This window comes from Platalea leucorodia (genome assembly GCF_965183815.1).
Source record: "Platalea leucorodia genome assembly, chromosome: 2".
NCBI lineage: Eukaryota > Metazoa > Chordata > Aves > Pelecaniformes > Threskiornithidae > Platalea > Platalea leucorodia.
This window is the reverse complement of record NC_138824.1, coordinates 31,557,293-31,572,855: the sequence shown is the minus strand read 5'-3', so window position 1 is coordinate 31,572,855 and position 15,563 is coordinate 31,557,293. Positions and strand designations below refer to the sequence as shown.

At 44.0% G+C, this 15,563-nt stretch overlaps 1 protein-coding gene across 3 annotated transcripts; it reads right to left on the bottom strand.

Moving 5' to 3' along the window:
• Positions 1-1,498: 1,498 nt before the first annotated feature.
• Positions 1,499-15,007, bottom strand: ESD (esterase D). 3 transcript variants are annotated; one of them, XM_082337907.1, is made up of 9 exons: positions 14,937-15,007; positions 13,436-13,511; positions 12,400-12,488; positions 11,052-11,150; positions 8,193-8,317; positions 7,059-7,178; positions 5,260-5,358; positions 3,182-3,349; positions 1,499-1,709 (listed from the first exon to the last, which is right to left on the bottom strand). In XM_082337907.1, exons 2-9 carry the CDS (start codon positions 13,501-13,503, stop codon positions 1,629-1,631), a joined length of 849 nt encoding a protein of 282 aa, XP_082194033.1. In that variant the 5' UTR covers positions 13,504-13,511; positions 14,937-15,007; the 3' UTR covers positions 1,499-1,628. The 3 variants fall into 3 exon arrangements, with proteins under 3 accessions (XP_082194033.1, XP_082194034.1, XP_082194035.1); XM_082337908.1 differs by lacking the exon at positions 14,937-15,007 and adding an exon at positions 14,498-14,569; XM_082337909.1 differs by lacking the exon at positions 14,937-15,007 and adding an exon at positions 14,173-14,469.
• Between the last annotated feature and the right edge of the window lie 556 nt (positions 15,008-15,563).

Here is a 15,563-nt window from a genome sequence, read left to right as displayed (position 1 = left end):
GTGAGAAGGGCCTGCACCGAGCTGAACGCCCTGACTCCACGGCTACTCCGTTGGTAGCACCGGGCACAAGGCTGCAGCACACGCGCAGCACGCCGCTGCTCCCGTCCAGCCCAGTAACTCAGTCGCTGGCTGCAGCAGAGCAGGGTGCTGGCGGGGAGGAACGCGTAGAAAAAGCTGCCACACATTAATCAAGCCTTTGAGCCAATTTTGCTGTTGTGGAAGTGGAAAAAAGCTACATGTTTAGCGCTTGTGGCTTAAAATTTGTATGTCGGTGCCCTGCTTTGTAAGAGGAGGAGTTAGCGTCTGTTGTAACTACGCAGTGTGGAAAACTTGAGTTCAGCATTTCAGAGAACTCTTGCCATGCACACAGTCGTATCCTCTCAGCTTGCTGCACAAATAGGCAGATGCAAGACTGATAAAAGTCAAGATATAATTCAAGCCTGTCACCCCCAACAGAAGCCTAAGTTCCCAGCATCAGCCTCCCCGCAACCTAGAATCTAGCAGAGGCCAGAGAAACGGGAGAGCGTTCGGCATTGCTCACAGAAGCCAACCGCTCCTGCGCCTACCCCGCTATTTCCTCTGGCAAAAGTGAGTCAAGCTTTGGGCAACGATGCAGGTTCAGCCGAACCACGGGAAAGCAGAGTTGACAAGTGCGTGCTTGAACGGAAGATAACCAGCTCGCTGGAACAACCTGCGTTCCTGCCCCACACGAGGCAGCTGGCAGAATTACACCACTGGGAATTATTTCAGACCTACAACTGTCAGGCCTCAATTCTGCCATCTTCTGTAAAATAAGCACGCGTGTTTTCAGCAATGAGATGCCAGATCACCTATAGGTAGGGACTGCTTTTTTCAGATCTATTTATCAGTTTCCCCTCGGTCCTGTTAAGCCTAAGAAACCCAGAAACACACCATAAGCCTTTCACGCTCAGCAGCAATCAAAGGCAAGTGAAGAAAAAAAACCCGCACCCTCCTTTACGACAGACTGCTTCCTTCCCATGGTTTGCAAGAGGTCTTTTCTTTGAGCATCACCCATGAAATACTCTTCAGATTATTTGTTTGATGTTAATAACGCAGAGGACAGTAAACCACTCTGCAGAGCAAGCTTCTGTCCGTATTCTCCACCAGACTTTGCCCTTGGAATGCATTCAGACAGGACAAGGAAAAATACACCAAACACTTCAGATGATTAATGAAGCAGCTTGACTGGCTGAGCCACTAATGACTTTCGTCAGCATTACGTGATGAAGTGCACCCTGGTATTTCATCAGTGGAAGAGGCACGCTGTTGTTATCCGCAGGCTCTGCGTAGCTGCACTAGAAACTGTCTCGAGGTCCCAGGTACGTACCCCCATTCGTCGTCTGAAACGAACTCACCTGCTCATTCCCATTTTGACCTAGAACGCAGCATGCACCTTCGTGGTGTCGAGAGAGTTTTCGAAGCATGCAAGACCATTCCAAATACTTACTCTAAAGCACACACATCAAATTAAGCGGGACTTTTATTTTTCTTAGCAGTACAGTCAGAAGAGCTCCGTTTTACAGACACTACTTCAGGAAATGATTTTTGTTCAGTTCACCTCTATCCCCTGATTCATATTGGAGAGACGACGCTCGCACCCCAGTGGTTCAAGCATTGAGGTATTTCGCATGGTGTTTGATGTGGTCATTAATAAACGTAGCAATGAAAAAATAGCTGTGATCGTAACCCTAGAAAAGAACAACAACAAAGAAATCAGCAAATAAATGATAAAGCAATCATGCTAAGCTCTCTTCTAGGAAAGTTAATGACTCTTCTGGTTTGATCTGTTTTAAGAAATCAAAAGCACCTGTATTATATGTAAAAACTGTAAAAGATACCTAACTAACAGGTTAAGTAGGAAGCGAAACGAACAGAATGTACCTTAACCCGCCCTAATCTGGGCACGTAAGTTAGAGACGGGTAACAGCAAGGGTCAGTTGCAGAGCAGGGTGCAATCTGAGAGAATGGTTCCCCTCATTGGCATTGTCCTACTGCTAAAACATAGGGTATACGGAGAATACAGCCCACGTCTGAATTACTGCTCCAGCACTATGCTAAAATGACATGTAAACCTCCGAACTATTCCCCTTTGTCAGCACTAACGAGATCTTTTGGTGCAGGGCTTATGCTAAATCAGAGGACAATCCCTCATTTTCCACAGCTGAGCCCCTCACTAGGTCTGGCTTGAATCATAGAATCGTTAAGGTTGGAAAAGACCCTTAAGCTCATCGAGTCCAACCGTTAACCTAGCACTGCCAAGTCCACCACTAAACCATGTCCTCGAGCACCACGTCTACCCGTCTTTTAAATACCTCCAGGGATGGAGACTCAACCACTTCCCTGGGCAGCCTGTTCCAGTGCCTGACTGCCCTGTCGGTGAAGAAGTCTTTCCTAATATCCACCCTAAACTTCCCCTGGTGCAGCTCGAGGCCGTCTCCTCTCATCTTATTGCTTGTTACTTGGGAGAAGAGACCGACAGCCACCTCGCTTCAACCTCCTTTCAGGTAGCTGTAGAGAGCAATAAGGTCTCCCCTCAGCCTCCTCTTCTCCAGACTAAACAACCCCAGCTCCCTCAGCCTTGTCAGTCGCTCACAAAGACTCTGATGCACAGGACAGTGCTGTTCTGGGCCACTGCACTATAGGAAAGCGCAATCCTTCCACCTGGGGGTTTAAATGAATCTAAGATTTCAAGCAATTCCACACCTTTCCTGATTTACACAAACACGTGCAAACTAAATCACAAAGTTTTATGCTGACCACAACACCCACAGTACAGATAAGGAACCCAGCAGAAGTACATCTGTCACTTTGCTTGTACAGCCACTGTGATACTTACTTATTAAAAATCGTTAATGCTGCTTCTTCAGCTGACCACTGGCAGCTTGAGTTACCATCAATGGATCGGCTGGTTGAAACTAAAATCGTGACCCCACCTAGTGGTGAAATGCAGCTGAATCGGGTGGATATTGCACACTCTGATGGCTGGTGTGAAGGAAAATGTCGCTTCGCCCCCTCTTCCTCACTTGGCCAGGGACAGACTCACAGCTAAGCGAAAGCCTGCCCCGTTAAGAGACACTCGCTTCACTACCTGCCACATAGACCCCAAAATCACAAAGCAACAACCCAACATGATTCTATGATGATTGCAGAAGCGACTTGCCTGCTGAAGTCTAAAGACTACCGGGATTTTCCGCTCGGTGCAGGCAGCGATGAAGTTATCAGGCAGTAACTGGCCCGCTGACAGGAACTGATCATCTTTGCCTTGATCAATCAAGATGTCCAGGTGAGAGTCTGGGTAGGACTTCACAAGTTGTGTAGCATCGTACGCCTGCAGAAATAAAAGAGAAACAACATTCAGTTACATACGTTAGACTGGGTCAAATTTGCTGACTGCAAGAAACGAATGGCTTGTATACAGTACTGGGTGATACTGGTCGGGACACCAAATTACACTTTAGAAGAGCAAAAAACTGGGGAAATTGCAGACAACCGAAAAGTAATACCCATGTCTTAAAAAGGGCAAATAGTATGATCTGAGTAATTACCAAGTTGGCAGCTTGACCAAACAGAACATCCAGCCCAGGGCTAAATTCATGCAGAATCGAAGAACAGCAATATAATCCAGTACTGATTCACACGCTTGTACAGAAACTAGACCCTGCCAGAATAACCTGGTATCTTGATGTAACTATTTTGGCAGATAAAGGTCAAAACACCGGTGTAACACAACTATGCTCATGGAAGGCATTGAACCTGAAGGTTACCGTGATAATTGGACCAAGAAAACTTTGAACAACTGAGAAACAAAAATGGCACGCACCGCATATACTAGGAACTATTAACGTACACGTATCAAAATGCGATTGTGAACGGGGAACATGTTTCCTGTGGGGTCCTGTGCTTGGTACGTGCTCCAAAAAAAAAAAAATCCTTTCAAAAGATGATAGAGAAGTGTTTAAGGCAGTGGAGAAGACAGATCGCCAACAGGCAGCAAAATGCAAGTCCTACACCAAGGCATCAGAGCCGTGCTTCCAGGATGCCAGCAGATCCAGAAACGACACTGCAGTGGAAATGGGAGCTTGGACTCAGCCAAGCACTGTGGCTGTGGTGCAAAATGATCCTTGCGCATATTTACATGGCAATTTTAAGCATAAATACAGAGATCAGAGGTTGTATATCTGTGCCAAAGACGGGTCTAAGTCTATTCCTGATGCCTGCTGTTGATCTACCGGACTGGGTTTGCAGAAGAGCTCCAAAGCGAGTTAAGGGCACAGAAACCTTTTTTTTTTTTTTTCTCCAAATAAATTCATTATGTTAAGTGTAAGCAAGTTTAAGTGGTGATTTCTAAATATACAAACTACTCTATTAACAACTGTGAAAGCAGCTAGCATTCTCCATTCCTGCGATGTTTCAGTCAGACCTGGATGTCTTTGTAAGAGATACTTTAACCCAATTTACAAGGGATTTAACTGCAGCTTGTGTTTATTTACAAGGAAGTCAGAGTACCTGGTCATGATGATCCCTTTTAACTTAATTCCAGAAACACAGTGCGATGTTTATGCCGCGATTAAAAATACTGAAGGGCTGCCCAAATAATGCAGCAACATGCACACAAACATTTTTGTACCTTAGCCATTCATATACGACTACTTATATTTCAACATTAGGGCCCAGCAGCTAAAACCTAACTTTGTCTGGTTTAATCCTGTTCTACAGGATACCAACTTCCAAGTATCCAACGGGCTCCTCTTCTAGCTGCCTCCAACAGGCTGCCCATGCAGATGCCATAAGGCTCATCAGTCTCTGAACGGTTTGTAGCAGTCTCTCTCTTCAGGCTGCTACCAAAACCAGCTGTTTCATATATTGAGAACTGAGTTTTTGAGAGACAGGCCACAGCCAAACTCTCTTTTAAACTGCTCACTGCTTTCATGCGTTAGAGAAAGTCTCAGACGGCTCGTAATTCCTCTTAGTCCAGATTTTAAGATCTTCATAAAACAGGGAGGAATCAGTCAATTTGATGAGAGCCTTCTATCTCATTACATTTGTTATAAGCACCCTCAGGCAACAGCCAGTCATACCCACCAGAAACAGACAATGCTTATCCATGCTTAGGGTGCAGTAAAACAGCACTACCAGCTCGGGGGCACCCCCGAGTTTTGTTCCAGACTCCTGCTGCGATATATTTACAGATCACTCATTCATGTGTTGTTATTAAAGGACTGCGGTTGCAACACTTACCTCCCATTTGCTTACATCTGATCCCAGATATCCACCAAGGGCCTTCTTCCCCCACTGACACTGAATGGGGTTGCAGATAGGAGCAAATGCCGATACAGACTGTTCAGAAAGAAAGCATCGGGGAAAAAAAGTATGAATTAAGAAAAGTGGTATTGGCTAACTAACAAGGAAACTAAAAGCCTTTTCAAAAATTGTTTTGAAGTTACCGCCAGAACCCAGGACTCTCTCAACCCTCCGAGCTAGGTGCCCTAACCAATATCCTACTTCCCTCTTATTTGTTCTTTCTAGCCCCGCAGTTTTGCTTTCCTTTTTGCTCACCAGCCAAGCTATAAAAGGCAGGGCTAGATGCCCCGTTCCTTTCCTTGCTGGGAGATGTTGGCTTGAATTCCCTTAAGCAGCAGAGAAGGATCTCGAGTCTACTGTTGGGTCAGCATGGTCAGAGCGTGGGACCATTTCACCTCCAACTGGATTTTGGCAGAGCGTAACAAAAGCCTGAGGCATGGGGCTGCTCAGCCAGCCTAAGCATGCAACAGTGTCTCACAAATTTAGGTACCTCCAGGGTCAGGGGTCAGGAAAAACGCATTTCAGATCACAACTCCAGGTACTGGTGTCAGAAGTCCAAGCCCTATTCTTACATTCTTCTTTTGGATTTGGCCCTGGGACATTAATATTTCCACTCTTACGTCTTGCAAGAAATAGCAACAAACCATCTGAGCCACGGCCAGTTCACCTAGATTCTAGTATTTTCAATTTAATGTTTAATTCTTTTAGATAATACAATTAGCAGTTAAGTGCCAACAGTGAAAATGGAAATTTCTGAACTACTGGCTCCAAAAGATAAAAAGGAGAGATAAAAGTAAAGCTTTATTTTACATTCAACTCTTATAATGCCAAGCTAATGACACTGAGCAAATGTTTTCAAAAATGCAGTTCCATTTTTGCAGCAGCTGACCACAAAGTGCAGGGCCAGGACAGCCCATGAAAGGACTGAGCCACAAAGGCAGAGCCCCTCATCTCTCAACCATCAAAGCCTGATTCAGAAATGCTTTTTACATAAGCACATCTCCAAAGAGAACAACAAAGTTTCTCTCAACCCTCCTAAGTATAAAGGAAAGGCAAATCAGTTCCAGCATGTTTGATTTAGGTTCAAGTAGAATACAAATGAACACAACTTCAGATACCTCGAATACTCCAAAAATCAATCTTTAGGAAAGCTGACAGGCAAATATCAGGGCAGGGGGGAAAAAGGGGGTGGGAATGTCCTCCAGCTACTATTCCATGTGCAGTTCAGGTGCTTACAGTTACACTTGCTATCTGTTGGAATTAACAGACTCTGCAGTAAATTCTAAGCAAACACACATATAATGGTGGCAAAAAGGTTTGCTGGTAATAAAAGCTCCAAAATGAACAAGACAAGATTCGAAAAGATATAGAAATCACACAACCAGGTTTCTAGACAATTTTGGCAGCCTGAATTAACTCCAGAGCTAGAAGGAGCCTGTTTACATTTAAATATAACAATTGGTTTGGAAGAGCTGTAGTGTCATCCAAAAGAAACTGAACTTTTCTTAACTTTTAAAATATGCAGATTTTTTTTAATTTCACCAATATTTACATTCCAGAGTGGTGTTTTTTTCCATTTTCCATATTCTAATACTAAGTATCAATGAATTGCTACAACTAAAACTATTTATACATTTAATACTGTAATGGAACTTGGTATTATGTTTTCTTTCTTCACTTCTATAGACATCTGTAAAAGCCTTAGTATACCTCATATAAGCTGTATTGTGTCTTACTTTGTACTTTCCAGGATTCTTCAGAGCAAGAATAAGAGCTCCATGACCTCCCATGGAATGCCCAAAAATAGACATCCTTTCAGGGTCAGTTGGAAAATTGGCATTTATTAGTTTAGGCAGCTGTAAAGGAACAACAGTGTAATAAAAACATTAAAGCAATTTGAGTATGTTTAGGAAAAAAAGCACACAAATAACTAATGCATTCTAATGCCAGGAAGCCACTGAAACCAAAGGCACATCTTTGGTTCTAGCCTGACATTTGTGATCATGGCCTGAAAGCAATTTGAATGGGACTGTAAAATCAAAAGGAAACAATTCATCTGCTAATCACTAACTCAAAGTAGCTCTACAGAAATCTATCATAACCCTGTAACACAAGATGTGGGAATTTCCTAATAAACATAGTCTTATTTTAATAGATACATAAATCTGTATGTGCTCCTGTAAGTGACCAGAATGGCAAACTGTTCTTGGGAGATTATTCACTCCCCATATTCCCATCAACTTTAGTTTTAATTCAGACCACACAAACCACATACAGAGTAAACTGGACACTCACCTTTCTAATATGTATCTCAAGGATCTCCTTTTACATCCAGTTAAAAAAAAAACCAAAACCAAAGCCACCACCCCACCCTCCCAAGACAGACAGTGAAAACAGTCTAAGCAAGCAATACAACTGAAGTACTGGGGCAGTGAAGCGCCGTGGCTTGTTTCAGAAGCAGAGATTTTACAAGAGCAGAGACTGCACAACTAACGAATCAAGATTAGAAGTGTAGGCCAGCCCTGGGCCATCTTTGGTAGGAAAGCAGACTCAAGGAGTTCCTGCTCAAGCCCTGCCGGGTGTTACCATCTCTGTGCTGTGGTTCTCTCCCTCCTCCGTTCTACAATGATATCTGTTTGGTGAGAAAAGGCCTAACAACTGGATAAAGCCAATCGCTAAAATAATCACGGATTAAAAAAGAAAATATAAGTTCTTTTTATAAAAGAGGAAAGCAAGAAAATGACAAACCATCCATAGGCTATCAAGATCACCTTAAGCAAGCTTTGGTGCTAGGAACAAAGAGCATGAATGAACCGCACCCCTTCTTTATTTTACCCAACACCACCAGGAGAACCCAGCAGCAAAGTTACCTCATCCTTTATGTAGGAATACATCCTATAGTTTGTTTTCCAAGGATCTTCAGTGGCATCCACATAAAAACCAGCACCAGTGCCAAAATCCCAGCTTTCATCTTCTCCTTCAATATTGCAGCCACCTACCAGGAAAATTCTTTCTATAGTTACTGTCTTTCCTTTACTAGATGTTCAGAATTGGAGAACCTGCCATACAAATCACAGACTTGGGACACAAGTTTCTCAATCAACATGTCTCTACCACTCCAACTATAAGACAATTCAGATTTTCATTCATCAGTACAGTGTTTTCAAATATTATTTCAACAACGCTTTCAAAATGCCACTTACATATTACCTACATCTTCCTTACCTACAGTATCCAACTTCTAACCTGTTTCAGTATCCCTTCATAAATAAACATAACATACAGATCTCTCCTAAACTAATTCTGTAAAGCTTCGTCCAATTTACCCAGGGACATATTCAAAAGTTGGCACTTGTTAATTGGAGCTATCAGCTTATTTCAGTTATTAGACCTCATCCTATCAAGCACAAGAAACTATGTGAGAAACAGAAACTGTAGAAAATTTTCTTTCCCTGAGAAGGACGGAACCATATATCACCAGATGGTATGTCCAGACCAGTTTATGTGCTTCAAATAATGTCTGCTACACCTCCCTTTGTAAGATTCAACAGCATAAAACACTTACTGTTCCTACCATTTTTTAAGTATATAACTCTACCTTTTCTGCAATTCATTTCATTGCTCCCACCTACAACTCCCCATAAAACTTCAGTAATTTCTCCTTCGAATAACTGCAGTGTTGTATCCTCTTTTCCAAGGCTACACCTTCAAACTAAATTTCCAGATGTCTCCTTGAAAGTCAATACATCCCATCCAGTCTTCTCTTACTCTCCCTTTGATTAGCCTGTGATTTACCAGCCTGGTTTGCAGAACAGAATGTGATATTTCAAGGTGTATGTGACAGGAAATAATAGCTTCCCTCCCTTTCTCCAAAATGCTCCTAGTTTCTGCAATCCAAAATTGCACGGGCTTTCAGCACTGCCAGATTACACTGCAAACCCATGTGCAATTTGACAGTCCCTGAAAATTTGTGCAGATACCTGCCACCCCGTCACAGCGTGAAACCAGATTTTTACAAGGATCAAAGTTGAGTCTGCTCCAGTGACGTGCCCTTGAACACTGAGCCATTTTGTAACTTAACAGTCCAGCAGTCACAGCGACTGGGGGTGCTTACACAACACGTTGGATATAAAAAGTCTATCTTTGGTCCCTCGGAGATAGACAAAAACTCAGAAAGTCCTGCCAGGCAATGAAGGCAACGCTGATTCCCCTAAAAGAAACTTAAGGGAAGCCTTGAAAAAAGAAATTTGAAAAGGAACTTGCAAAATACTGCTCAGCATACCTGTCTGGAAAAGCAAACCCCTACAAAGAAGGAAAAGTAAAGTCTATCAGGCCCTGACTGAGGGTCTGTAATGACAGGTATTTCATGTTTGATGCAGTCTTTTTTCCCCTATCCAAGATATATGTCCTAGCTCCTGGAAGGTAATTCTCATGTAGTCATAACTACATAGTTAAAAAGCACATATAAGCGTTTTCACTAGATATGCTCAGATCTCTTAATTTGTGATTACATTTGAACTACTCTTCACTTGTTTCTCCAGACAGATCAAAGAGATTTAAGAACATTTGGGGTCTCTGAGCTAAAATCTAAGAGTATAATATGGAACACATACTGAAATTCATCTAAATAGCAGAGCAATCCTGACCAGTTGCTAGACTAAAAGGTGAGAGAGAAGCTGCAAAGGTTTTAAAAGAAAACAGACAAAGCAATGAACTATGCAAATGCAGTTACACATTGATAGAGACAACTTAGGCAACACTAAAAACAAGTCCCAGTGTAATTACACAATGTGAATAACGCAAAGGCTAGTTGCCCATCTCTAGTCTGCAGCAAATAGCAACAATGAAGTGTAAAGTTCATTAATACACAAGTTTTGCTCTTCTGTCCCTCTGCTTCATTAGAAACATGCATTTCTGTTCTTTGACCTGACACAACTTCGAAAGCTAGATGTGAAAAATATTTTCTGGAAAGAACATCACTTCATTCCCATATTACCTGTGTTCAGATCTGATGCACTAAAGCTTGGGAAATATGAGAAGACTGCCACCTTTCTATGCAGCACTCATGAGACTTTAGCAGAATCCAGCAAATACTAAACATAATAGACCGAATCCCCAAAAGACTGTATTTCTAGGAACTGCAGATCCACCATTTTCAGGTTTCCCATACCACACATAAGCTCAGCCTTATACAAATAACAGCACATCATTTAAAAAAGCCATTCATCAATAGTCTGTTGCAGCTGCAGAGGGGGAAGGGTTTCTGGTTTGCTTTTCTAAGTATTGGAATCCTCTGGAGACATGTATTTAATAGGCTTTAGAAGACAGAATACAATAAAGAGTAAACATTACATCTTTGTGTGACAACACAGTTCTGCAGATTTTTTAAAGTCTCAGCAAGCCACAAAGTGCAAGCCAGCGTCTCTGATAACACAGGCCTCTTGTTTTCCTTTTCTTCCCTCTCCTCCTCCACGCTGAACTCAATGGCCCCTTTGTTCTAGTTTTAGCGCCACGACAATAAGAGAGTTTTAAATGTCAAACCTTCACTACCATGTTATTAAGAACATAGACAATATAATCTAGCAAACAATGCAAGATATAGAGGTGAGGTCATATTCTGACTCAGGTGGGCAACACACTTCGTAGCAAACTGCAGCACTCCGTTCTCCGAGGATAAAGACAGTGTACTTGAGTGTAACGACTGTTATCACGTCTTTGTGAAAACTTACGTGGGCTTGTGTCTGGCGCGACTACAATAAGGCCATGTTGAGCTGCAGCTTGATGAAAACCGGCTTTCGTTATGAAGTTCTGTTCTGTGCAGGTTAACCCTAGAGAAATAAAAATATCATTGGTTACGCATTGCTCACAGCATATCAGTTTCAAAAACCTTTTTGACAGAAAAGGTTTTGAAAAACAAGAGGGATTCCTATCTCCATAAACATGGAAAAGTCTTTTCACTAGGTTCAACAATACCTAATAATCCACAGAAACAGACACAGATGCCCTTTCACATCTAGTCACACTAACATTTGATCAAAAACAGGTCAATGTGTACGCTGTACCCCCTTGAGCACCTACTGATGTGGCATATACAGTTTCCTCAAGTACTGTGTATTTAAATCCATGGACTACAGACACTGTTGCTAAGGTTAACATTGTTAACTTCTGACATCTGACCCCACAACTATATTTTTCTCTCTACTGCCATTTCAGCTGTTTGCATTACAGAATTATACCCGTGGTCTGACAAATCCTACATCCTTTAGACAGGATAAAGGCCCATAAGCACTCTGGCTCCAAAACCCACAGCAATCCCTGTCTTTTGTACTGCAGCAGGCCCAACTGAAGTCCAATTACAAATAAATAATACTGCATACCAACACTTCAGTTTTTCTTCACTGTGCCATTTGAGAGGGGTTATGATTCTAGTTTGCTGAGGACAAGTTGCAAATAACCTAACTTGACTGATATACTAGCCAAGACAGCATGGCTTAGATTCAAAAAAATAAATGTGCTGCATGTGAATCGGAGCTCTTCAGACAATTTTGATGCTTCCAACTTCAAGGGTACACATTTTACCCAGTGCACTGTCATTCTACACATCAGACCTACTAGCTATTTTGTGAAGTGAATACATACAAGGAATATAGTCTCCACACTACCAGTCAGTTCTCCAGCTTTCTAAACACAAGTCTCAATAAAGCAACTTGTAAAATTACAGAACAGACAGAGCTTCTGCTTTTCATTTTGAATAATAGAAAAAAAAAAAGAAAAAGACGTAATTAATTAATCCTGGAGCCATCACCAACATAAATCTGACCATTTTAAAATCAATGCCCTAAGATTATTTATGCACTTTTGGTGCAAGACCCAGCTCTGTGGGAGATGACAGGAATAGGGCAGAGGAACAAAGCCAGGATAACTGTGAGCACACGCGTGTTCCAGAAGACAATCTTTTGCAGGATGCAAGAGCTGCCACTGTAGCACCTCTACATCAGGTTTTCAGTAACTGTAGCGCAGTAGCTTAAACATGCTTAAGATTATCTTTTTGAAGTTAGTAATATTCATGTTGCTTACCTGAGAGCCAATACAGCACAGGACACTTTCCGGTTTCTGCTTTTGGAGGCAAGTAGATTCCAAATTTCATTTTGCATTTTAGCTCTGCACTGTATTAATAAAATATTCCTTGTTATCACCACTACTTAATTAATATGGTCACCAACATTAAAAAAAAGAAAGTCGAATCAATGCATTTCGTTCAAAGAGAGATTTGGTCAGTGAATTATAACTACTAAGTTAAACAAAGTGAAAAGCAATTTTAAAACTCAGCCTTAGCCTCTTGAATTGACAACAGCTAACCTTCCTACCTTGTTCTGAATAAACTTAAAACAGACTTACAAATAAGCCATATTTTTGCAGCGCTGCTAACCAGGAACAGTTTGAAAATTTAATTTTGAACCCCAGCAGTATTTAACTTGAGCTTTGTCTATTAAATTGGAAAGTAATTTTTACCGAAGAACCCATCCACATGACTTGCAGAACATACACTGCACAGCCTGCCCTGGCAAAAGAGGTTTTCAGTCTGCTAAGTCTACAGAGTAACCGATTGCCCAATTAATACTAAAGCCTAAAACTGGCAATAAAAGCTTATCTAAGCATAACTAATAATTTTTTTCTTTGGATCAGAATGAAAAAAAATTAATGTTTTTCTGTTCACCTTCATCAAACAAGAATCCATCTACTGCGTCTGTCTGCTCACAGCATTTTTTAAGAGTGCATAGAAGTGAACTATCCAGTAGAGTGAATGCACTTTGTACACACAGCAGCTCTCTGAGCTGCAAACAGGACAACCCAAAGTAATGGAGCTTTATTTTCAAAGGTAAAAATACTGGCTTCCCTTCTCAGATCTGCAGCACAAAGTATATTAGACGTGTTAAACATTAACACAGAAATACAAGAACACAGCCAAAGCAGCAGTAGACAGCATTCCTTACTGAAACATGGATATTAGTGAGAACACACTATTGTCCTGCAGACTGAGAACACTGACAGCAATGATAGTATGGATTCACTGCCCCACGCTAAACGTCTAGGTTGCTTTTGTAGTGTTTACCTGTCATGTTCAAACACCTTCTGGAAACCCTCAAAGCATTTGTTGCTGGAAACCTGTTTCAGTGCCATGATTTTAACTGCAAAAAAAAGAAGCAAGTTAAATTTGAAAATAAAACATTCCTGGACTATGAGTGAGTTATGAGAACAGAAAAGCTGAATACAACTTAAAGCATCTTTGTTTAACGTCACAGTTTTTTAGAAGAACGAATCTCCTGCAAACCGTTTCTGATATTTCATTTACTTTCTATTCCCCCCACAGAAATGGAGGGGAGGGGGAGCTGGACTCTTGCTTCAAACGAAGCCTTCCTGCTTTCCTGCAGACCCACATCTCCAATCACCTTCACCTCTGCAGTAAGCGTAGCTTGCTCTTCGTCTACCAGTGCTGCTACCAGACAAGAAATCTCATGTGCTGTGGTTAGCCTGGAGCCGCCTGGGACGAGCGGCCAGGCTGCTACCTCCACCATGACCGTGCAGGAGATAAACCTGTCCCATCTTTCCTTTGCTGTGTGTGCCAGTATCCAGCCGCTAATTACCACAATAGCGAGGACTGTAATCATCTTTCTTTGATAGAAATTAATCATAGAATCATAGAATCGTCAAGGTTGGAAAAGACTCTTAAGATCATCGAGTCCAACCGTTAACCTAGCACTGCCAAGTCCATCTATACCATGTCCTCGAGCACCACATCTATCCGTTCTTTAAATACCTCCAGGGATGGAGACTCAACCACTTAATCACCTTGCTCTAAAAGGCTGGGGGACAGCAGAAGGTCAGGCCTCACGGGGAAGCAGAAGGCTTATTTCCACGGGAAACAGGATGAAAACTACAAGCAAAGGAAGAGTCATGGGAGTTTTAAAACAGCTGGGAGTGCGCTTGTAGCAAACTTGCTACGGAAACTGGGGAAGGCTGACACAAATGGAGACGCTGTCAGTTTGCACGGACGGTAAGGCCCACTAGGCAGCGGAAAGGGGAAGAGGCCTGATGAAAGAAAATCCTGAGGAGAAACCAGGTGACATCAGACCAGGTAACACACGTCAAGACGAAAACCTTCCCTCCCTCGTACCTGTGCACTCCTACGGTGCATCGGGCAAGAAGCACCGCGCACGGCGGGCAGCCCCCGGGGCCGGCTCCTGGTCTCCTACCACCCCCGCGGGGCCGGGGCCGAGGGGCGGCCGCGCAGAAGCGCGCTGCCGCCATCCCGAGGGCAGCACCGCGCCAGGGGCCGCACGCAGGGCCCCGGCCCCGGCCTGAGGCGCCCCTTTCCGCTTCCACACCACCAGTCCTGCCCGCTCCTCCGTTCCTCCATTTTCACCCTCCCGCCCCCGGGTATACCCGCCGGCAGCGATCCCTCCCCCTCGGCCGCCCGCCGGCTGGGCCCAGGGGCCCGCAGGGGCCTGCCGCCGCCCCGCTCTCCCCGCAGGCAGGCCGCGGGCCGCCGCGCTCCCGGGCCTGAGCCGCCCACCCCCGCGGCGGCTCGGCTCCCCCTTCCCCCGCTCCCTTACCGCCGAGGCGCGGCGGGGCCGAGCGGCGGACGGCGCGGGCGAGGGGGCGGCCCCTGTGCGGGCGCGGCCTCCCTCCGCCCCGGCCCGCCCCCGGCCCTCAGGCGGCTGCTCCAGCCGCCGTGGTGGCTGCTGGGCCGCGGCCTCCGCCGGGCTGAAGCGCGCGTCCCCGGGGGAGCGCCGGGGGCTCTGCCGGGGCCGTGGGTGCTGCTCTCCTCCGCCGCCCCCGGCGCTTCTCAGCTCTTCAGCCCAGGGCCGGAGGGCAGCGGCTGCGCGGCCTCGGCGCCTTCCTGCCCCGGTGCTGCAGGGCTCCCCTGCCCAGCCCTGGGGAAGAGAATCTTGAACTGTAAAATGAAGGAAGAAATAAAAAGCTAATCCATAAAATCTGGTAATCGTGAGCTATTCAAAGCAGCACGTATTTCTGTGAGCATTATTTTCCCTCAACCACCAAAACCTCAAGAGGAAAAAAGTTGCTGAAATGGCCTGAACTTGGACCACGGCATCATGAAGTTTTAAGTGTTTTACTTCACCTCACTGTTTCAGCTATTTCATAGCAGCTGCCACCTGACAGACTCTTGATTTTATAATAAACCCGAATTCTAGTCTAGGTAGTTTTTGTCATGACAGCTC

What these genes read in the sequence shown, in the direction of transcription:
- ESD (XM_082337907.1), bottom strand. Translation starts at nt 13,503, where the DNA reads ATGGCACTGAAACAGGTTTCCAGCAACAAATGCTTTGAGGGTTTCCAG. An exon ending in ATTCCTACATAAAGGATGAG is followed by an intron (nt 7,179 to 8,192) that starts GTAACTTTGCTG and finishes GTTCCTTTACAG; the next exon opens with CTGCCTAAACTAATAAATGC. An exon ending in CAGATGTAAGCAAATGGGAG is followed by an intron (nt 3,350 to 5,259) that starts GTAAGTGTTGCA and finishes TTATTTCTGCAG; the next exon opens with GCGTACGATGCTACACAACT.